Source organism: Alosa sapidissima, chromosome 21, assembly GCF_018492685.1.
Source record: "Alosa sapidissima isolate fAloSap1 chromosome 21, fAloSap1.pri, whole genome shotgun sequence".
Lineage (NCBI taxonomy): Eukaryota > Metazoa > Chordata > Actinopteri > Clupeiformes > Clupeidae > Alosa > Alosa sapidissima.
Window position 1 is genome coordinate 25,774,021 of NC_055977.1, and position 9,011 is coordinate 25,783,031.

The 9,011-nt window shown below is 38.6% G+C and overlaps 1 protein-coding gene across 2 annotated transcripts; it reads left to right on the forward strand.

The window, feature by feature from the left end:
- Positions 1–2: 2 nt before the first annotated feature.
- Positions 3–7,781, forward strand: exosc7 (exosome component 7). 2 transcript variants are annotated; one of them, XM_042077092.1, is made up of 8 exons: positions 3–135; positions 3,837–3,938; positions 4,114–4,208; positions 4,589–4,754; positions 5,345–5,415; positions 5,536–5,659; positions 6,671–6,826; positions 7,597–7,781. In XM_042077092.1, exons 1-8 carry the CDS (start codon positions 127–129, stop codon positions 7,699–7,701), a joined length of 828 nt encoding a protein of 275 aa, XP_041933026.1. In that variant the 5' UTR covers positions 3–126; the 3' UTR covers positions 7,702–7,781. The 2 variants fall into 2 exon arrangements, with proteins under 2 accessions (XP_041933026.1, XP_041933025.1); XM_042077091.1 differs by lacking the exon at positions 3–135 and adding an exon at positions 3,535–3,653.
- The last annotated feature ends 1,230 nt before the right edge of the window (positions 7,782–9,011 follow it).

A 9,011-nucleotide genomic window follows, 5' to 3' on the forward strand; every position in this document is an offset into this window, starting at 1 on the left:
ATCAGGAAGTTTCTATTGTAACCGAGAAACCCAAGTCACGACTTCCTGGTGTGTGGAATCAGGTTTATTCAATGCACTTCACGTTCATCAATAGGTCAACAAAATATATTCAACTGGGAACAATGTATGAGACAGGTTTGTTTACTGTAATCTTATCTCACTTTTTACTTAATCACCTTATTGGATCCTACCGTAGGCCTACATAGCACGATGGTGTAGCAATTCCCACCACTCTTCATTTGTCGATGTAGCCTACATCAACAAGCAAAGTGGCAAATAAATTAAAGGACCCATCTTATTAATGAACAATTTAATTTATCTTGCACTGACAGAATTTGTATGGGTGTTCCCCAGCTGAGTCATCTTAGCTGGATTTTATTATAATTTGGAGAGTCCAGTCATTTTAAGTCAAAATAGGGGTCAACGTTGAACAAATTGCAACAGAAGTACTCTTCCATCCTCATTTGACTGTCTGTGTTCTCACTGGAAGTACATTGCACTTTGAACCCATGTCATACTTGCTATATGGAAATCAATCAAAATTGAAACCATAATTTCAATCAAAGAAATTAAGTAGAATCTGTTGTTAAGTCTAAACATTTGAAAGTCAGATGCAAGATAACATTTCTGGAAAATACATTTGATAATCTTGACTTTTGCTGGATATGACTTTCATTCTGTGCAATGACAGGTGTTGACATCTCTGTGGACTGACCCATAACAATGCCAATTGTTTAATTAATAAAAACATAAGTCTTTTACATCCACATTTTACCCCAGAGCTCACAAGCAAGAAACATGTCACAATGTTCTCTATAGTCCAGTCATTTTATGAAAAAAGGTTGAACAAATTGCAACAGAAGAAAACCTAACTGATTTTATATCCTCAGTATGTCCTGAGTAAGGGGGGGAAAAAGCCCTGGCATTGGCATTATTATTAAAGTCAAGATTATCAAATGTATTTTCCAGAAATGTTGTCTTGCATCTGTCTTTCAAATGTTTAGACTTAACAACAGATTCTACTTAATTTCTATTTGATTTCCATATAGCAAGTATGACATGGGTTCAAAGTGCAATGTGCTTCCAGTGAGAACACAGACAGTCAAATGAGGATGGAAGAGTATACCTTTAATGTAAATGAGCAGAATAGATGCATGTCAGTTGTGTCAACCAATCCACTAACGTGAAGAGGTCACAGTCAAGACTCTTTTTCTCAGTGATTCCTCTTTGGTGGAATGAGTTACCTTATGTTCTATGTTCCTGTAATAGTTTTGGGACTTTCAAAACATGTTTTGACTAATCTGTTCACCTTGTACTTTGTTAATTAATTCCAGAGTTATGGATTATATGTTTATGGTTATTGTTAATATGAAAACTCTTTATCAATCCATTCATTCATTCATCTATCTATCACAGCATCATGTCTATCATCCATATCCATCGCTTTGCATACACTGATATTTCCGAAAAGAATTTCTAGTTTTTTCGAAATTATTACTTGAAATTAGATATGGGGAGATGGTCTATATAGCTATTTATATTATAGCATACAATACCCTCCAGAATTATTGGCACCTCTGCTAAGGTTGACTAAAAAACAGTATAAAAAATAATCTGTTGGTGATTTATTGTAATCTCACAATGAAAAAAATGAGGGGGAAAATCCAACCTCGAAGGGAAGCAAATTTATTTTGAGAAAAAGGAAAATCTCATAAAGAAATAAATATTTTTAACAAAAACATGTCGCTCACAATTATTAGCACCCCTGCTTGTAATACCTTTAAGCCTACTTTGCCAATAAAACAGCTTGTAATATTCTCCTATGACACCCCATAAAGTTGGAGAATACAAAGCAAGGGATTTAAGACCATCTTTACAAAATCTTCCCAAACCGTCCAGATTCCTAGGTCCACACTTGTGTATTCTCCTCTTTGACTCACCCCACTGTTATTCTATGGAGTTTAGATCAGAGGACTGAGATGGCAATGTCTGAAGCTTGATTTTGTGTTCAGTAAACCATATTTGTTTTGATCTGGACATTTGTTTTGGTTCATTGACCTGATGAATGATCCAATCTTGACCAACTTTTAGTTTCTTGGCAGAGATTGACAGATTTCCTTTGAAAATGTTCAGGGTTTTTTTGGTGTTCATGATACCATGCACCTTAATTAGGTTCCCAAGGCCTTTGGTAATAAAAACAGCCCCACAATGGCACAGCCCCTCCACCATAATTCTCATTAGTCATGGGGTTCTTTTCAGTATAGTCATTCTTCTATGTACGGCAAACACACCTAAAGTGTTTCTTGCCAAAGAGCGCAATTTTTCATCTGACAATAGACCATACTTCCAGACAAAGTCACTGTACCATTCAGTAACAGCCGTTTACATTGGTAATTAAATGACTGGACAGGCTTTTACCTGGCATGCCCTCTAAATAATCTATTAGCAGTGAGGTCACTTTTGAAGATTTATTGGGGGACTTGACCCCAAGATGATACCTTTTTCTGTAACTCTCCAACAGTGGTTCTTGTGGCATTTTTTGCGTATCTTACCATCCTCCATACTGGGGGCACATATATGGGGGCAGAACCATGTGTCTTTGTGTTTGTCACATTTCCAGATGATTAGAACCTTTTAGGCATTTTCAACAAAGTACCATAGACATTCTCTGACTTACAAATGTCAACACACTTAATTTTTATTTAAATTTAGTGTATTCTCTTGTCTTTCCGATGTTGAAAAATGTGTGCCTCTGTGTGACTTTATTTTCATACCATAGTGAAAAAGAAAGTCATGATACTTCTAAAAAGTCCACAGACACTCTGATTAACTTAAATAAGTTGAAATTAGATAGGAAAATGCTTCTGTTAGGTTTTGTATATAAGATTTTTCAGGGGTGCCAATAATTGTGAGCAACATGTTTTTGTTAAAAAATATTTATTTCTTTATGAGATTTTCCTTTTTCTCAAGGGTGGATTTGTCCTCATTGTTTCATTGTGGGAGTACAATAAATCACCAAAAGATTATTTTTTTATACCTGTTTTTAGTAAACTCTACCAAAGGTGATAATAAGTCTGAGAGTACTGTATATCATTTTACATTAAATATAATATTTAGGCATATTCTATGTAAATAGTATATTAGCCTACTAATATGTTTATTTGTTGGATATTTCAACATTCAACTTTTTTTTCAAGACAAGCCTATGTTATTTTACATTAAATATAATATTTAGGCATATTCTATAGTAGCCTATTAGCCTAATATGTTTTTATATTTGTTGGATATTTCAAACTTTTTTTCAAGACAACAGTAGCCTATGTTATATTAGGCCTACATTAAATATAATATTTAGGCATATTTTAAATATAAATAGTATTAGCCTATTTATATGTTTATATGTTGTATATGGTCTGAGAGCAGCACAGAACCATAGACAGTAAAAGATCATAGTAAAAGAAGGGAGAGCACAGAGAATGTCCGTACGGGCTCTGGAGAGCAGCATGGACAGTAAAGGAGAGCAGCTGTAAAACAGTCGCACTTTGATGAGGTAAGTGTTCGTCACACGTGGTCGTCTACAGCAGCGCCGTGACAACATGGCCACAGTTCAAGTCAGTGAAGCTGAGAAATTGTATGTTTTGCATGGAGTACGGGTAAGTTATATCGCTAATTCGAGTAATTGCACTACAGTCTTATCTTAGTAATACTTATCTCCATCCGTTTGAGGTAGCTAATGTTTATCGCGATAGTAGGCTACTTATGGAGAAAAGTATGATGCTGGTTCAAACGTGTCACCATCGTAATACAGACTATAAATACAAACATCTCTTCATCAGGACGATTTACGAGTTGATGGACGGAGCTGCGAGGACTACAGGCACATGGAGATCGAGACAGATGTTGTGTCTAATACAGATGGTTCTGCAAAAGTTACTCTGGTGAGTCGAATATTAAATCGGGACTTGTAAGCTTCCACTTAAGTTAGTTATGGGATAGACCTATGCCCTATTGTAAATGCAATATGCAATATTGTAACTTAAGTTATGTGTGTAATGTTATGTAGATGGACTCACCGTAATAACCATGTCATATTTTGATTATTACTGTGTTCAGGGACACACAAACGTCCTAGTTGGAATCAAAGCCGAAATAGGAAAACCAAAACCCATGGTACCTGATGAAGGGTATCTGGAGTTCTTTGTTGACTGGTAAATATTGTGGCTGCATACATCATTGCATGCATTGCTTATCACCATACAGTTTGTGATTGTGACTTATAGTCTTAAACATACACTGTATGTTCTATATATACAGTCTATGGTCTTAACTGTATTAGGTTTAGTGACAGAGGTCTTGTTCAATTCAGCAACAGCTTTTAAATGACTGATGAGGTGAAATCTATGCTTTATAAGGATATAAAGCATAGCTTTCACCTCATCAGTCATTTAAAAGCTGTTGCTAAATTGTCCCCTCCTGATCCTGAAGTCTAGTTTTTCCCTTAAACATGAATGTTTAACACTGTGTGTGATATAATGACTCTGTAATATTCATTACATATGAAGTTAATCCCTGTTATTGCTACTTCCAGCTCTGCAAATGCCACTCCAGAGTTTGAGGGGCGAGGTGGTGAGGGTCTTGGTATAGAGCTGAGTAACACACTCTATAAAGTATTCAGTAACAAGCACAGCGTAGACTTAAAGAGTCTCTGCATCCGCCCTGGAGAGAACTGCTGGGTTCTCTACGTGGACGTACTGGTGAGTAAGACAGAGTGGGTAACACAATCTCCTCTGCATTCATCCTATTAAATAAAGTTGAAAAAGAGTTAGTACTTAACTCCAAAGTATTGTACTGAAGCTTGAATGTTGCTCCTTTAAATTACTACTATACTTTAAATATACTTTAAATTACAGTATCGGCCAAAGGAGTACATGTAATGTAAATGTCAAGGGATGCATCAGAAGTCTGCCTAGGCGTAGACCCATGTTTTATGGGCTATAAATGTTATTTATGTGTACAGTATACAAATCTGACATATAATGCACAAAATGAGGATGCTGCTGTCCAGTTTGGAATCTTGGCCATATATAGCCTCCCAGTCTGTAGACTACAGGAAGAGGGGTGTAGCCTACAGGAAGACCACCTACAGCAGATTTCAGTATTCTGAAAGAGGAGTTCATAACTATACTGAAATAAATTATGACCATTTTTAACTTGTTAGCATGGAGAATTGGATACATTTTGTACTACTGTATTAGTACATTTGTTCTGTAAATATTCATCATCATAGGTGTAATTGTAAAACACTGCAAAAAATAAACAAATGCACAACTTTGTATTTCCGCAGCTTCTGCAGTGTGATGGCAACTTATTTGATGCCATCTCTGTGGCCATTAAGGCAGCCCTCTTCAACACAAAGTGAGAGAAGTTTACTTTTTGTTGTTAATAAAAGTGTAGTGATCTTTATAATCAGATCACCACAGAACGGTTACTCCGTGTAAAACTAAATATTCCCTCATCTGCACTCTCATGGAAAAGGATCCCAAGAGTGCACATATCAGAAGATGAGGACGGTGGAAAGGAAATCGAACTGTCAGACGACCCGTATGACTGTGTGCGAGTCAATGTAGAGAACGTCCCCTGCATCGTGACTTTGTGCAAGGTACAGTGCAATATCTTCTGTAACACACTGAATTGCTGCTGTTGACATTTTTGGGGGCGTATTGCCTTTATTTTTATTTTTTTTAAAGTGTATTTATTGGGCTTTTTTTGCCTTTATTTGGACAAGAGTGAAAGGAAGTAAGTGGGAGAGAGATATGGGGAGGGATCGGGTAATGACCACAGGTTGGATTCGAACCCGGGTACTCAGACCCATATATAGTACGGGCGCTGCAGCCTGCTGCGCCACAGCACCAATGCTTTTATTTTGATAGGATAGTGAGAGACTGACAGGAAGTGACTGGGAGAGAGAGATGGGGTGGGATCGGGAAATGACCCGGGCATTTGGACCTGTATATGGTACGGGCCTGTAGCCAGCTGTGCCACAGCACCACCCGTGAATGTGGAAATGTAACTGATAAGTTTCCATAGAATGCTAAGGCTGATACCTCCATAGCACGGTCTTTCCTTAACACAAGTCGACCTGCTGTGGGTTGTCTTAGGGTGCGATTTATTTTTTATAACTCCAACCTGAACTTGTTGTCGTCGTATTGTTTGACCATGAATTTTTAAATGTGTTTGCATTTTTATAACTGTGTATTTGTCCTCTGTGGTGTGTCCCATAATTGTACAACCCAATCTATTTGTCTCACTGTTTGCTGACCAATATTTGTACAAGATATTTGCCCTGGTGGACGAAATTGTGATGTAGATTGTGAGTTATTGTCAATGAAAATGGTGCATTATTAAGTAAGTGGATGACTAGGTATTTCTTCTAGAATATTGAATTTTGATAGCATTTCTTACCATATGTCTTTACCTATCTCTTTATGTCTTGCCATTCTTAGCATCTGTGTTTTGCTGTATTTTGTCATAAGGGAATGGGACACTATGCTGGACAGCCAAATGGCTCACTGATAGGTAAAGACATTCAAATGGTGTGTTTGCATGTGTGGCGTGCGTGTGTGTGTGTGTGTGTGTGTGTGTGTGTGCCTGTGCGTACCTTCCATCACAGATAGGGCACCGGCATGTGGTGGATGCCACCCTGCAGGAGAAGGCATGTTCTGTGGCGAGCCTGCTCATCTCCGTCACACACCGGGGCACAGTGACCTGCGTCAGGAAGGTGGGGGGAGGCAGCCTGGACCCAGAGAGCATATTCGAGATGACCGAGGTCAGTCAAGGTCTCGTGATGAGCGACCAAGCACTTTTTTCCCCCTCCTCACTATCTGCTCATGATGTAAAGCGCTGAGTCACTGTTTAGGGTTGAATCACCGTGTGTTGGTGTACAGCATGAGGTCATGGGTAAGGGCAGAGCCGTTTGTTTTGTTTTTTAAACGAGGGTGTTTGTTTATGCAAATGCATGTGTGTGTGGAAGTGAGGTGGGCCTAGTGTGAAAATGAACACAGGGAAGAATTTACCTGAGTGTTGAGAGGTGATGTCATTTTTTGTCTTGCTCTTCATCATGGGTGTCGCCAGACCCATTTTACCCCAGTATTGAGCTCGCACACACTGAAATCTTTCTTGGAGAATCCCAAATGTCTATTTTAACGAATTTGGAGAGGCTTAGTTGATTTATAGTTGATTGAGCAGATTATTGAATATCCATCCGGATTACCATTTGCAGCATTTGAATCTATATTCAAACAGAAAATCATGGGCAATTATCAAAAAAATGGGATATTTAGGCTAATTACATTTGATTATTCATTAATGGAGATTGTGTATGCATACACATACATCTGTGCTCATAAACTGTCTTATATTCAAATATCAAAAATCAGAATTAGAATTGTGTCTTATTGGACAAGTATGTTGACTCACAGACGGAATATGGTGCATAGTATTCTCAGGTGTTGTTGAATTGTGGCTGGTTAGGAGTTTGTTTCAGATTCCCCAGATAAGACGGGAGCTGTGTTAACAGCGTGATTTGTCTTTCCACAGACAGGTAAACGGGTGGGCAAAGCACTTCACACTCCCCTCATGGAGCTGCTACAGAAAGAGGAAAGCCTCGGATCAAAGAGACAGAAAGTTGGCTTCCTCGGATAAAACTCTTCCCCCTCCATTCCCCCAGTCTGTGATTTTGTACCCATTTGTGTTTGTTTTTGTAATAAAGTTTGTCCACACAAGATTTGTCCTCATGTCATGTGTTTGTGCATGTTGGGATGTCCTGCCGAGAGAATGAAGTCATAGGAGGAGAAAATGAATAGTTCTATTTATGCCTTGCCGACTTGGGATTATGCAACTCTGGCTTTTGAAGGGCAGTTTAATGTTATGGTCAGTGGTTAGAAATCTAAGTGGTTTATCTAACCATTGTTTATCCACACATAAGCCTTACGATTGTGGGAAAAGGCCCAGTGCTGAATGTTACCCCCCCCCCCCTATCTGAATACATCTCAGTGTTATGTGTTATTCACCATGGGGAAAGTTGAGTTTGATGATTATAATATAAAATTACAGCTCACAATTTACTTTTTTTTTTTTTTTTTTAAAGAATTCTGATTTGATTTAAAGCAGTGTGCTGGGTTTCCAGCGAGCGCAGTAACCTGGGCCCTTAATTGCCTAACACCAGGAAATGAGTTGTCTGGAAAGGTTTGTTCCTGACATTAAAAAACTGCAGTGGAAAGATGGAAACTTCAAAAGACGACAGGCCTGGAACAGGTTCCCTTAGCACACTTGACCACTGAAAGAGCTGCTTATTTAACAAGGAATGAATACACTCTCAAAAGGCTGTCAAGACAGAAAAACAAATTGAGTCACAAATTAGAGGTTAACATTTTCTACAATAATAATCGTAATTTATCACGATTATAACGACCATTGTGTTTACAGTTTAAAGCAAACAATAGAATTATATTTATAAAAACATATATTGTTCAAATTTAAAAGCTGAAAGGAATAAAAGTCTGCAGAAAACACTGCCACTGTTGTCAAATTTCAACACACTTCATGCCCAACATACCCCTAATCGTGCTTTGTAATAAAGGCCTCAGTTAAACTTCAAGGATCACTTTTCAAATAACAGAAGAGCACATGTGAAAATGGCCAAAGTGTTTAGACACCTCATCTCCTGAGCAGAGCACTGGTGCTGATGAGGAACGAGCAGCTGTACCGGTAACCTAGAGACAGGAAGGGCAGACCCTGTCTGGACGCCTCCACTCCGCTCGGCTCCATCCCTCATCTCATCGTTGCCACGTGTCCCCTGTCCAGGGGCCAGCCGGAAACCTCAGAGGAGCAGATGCAGCGTTGGACAGGACTGGTAAACTCCCCTCCTAAACCCCTGGCTTTGGTACAGCCAGGGATGGTCCGGTCCAAGGCAAACAACTCGCATTAGAGAAAGTCAAACTGTTACAGCAGAG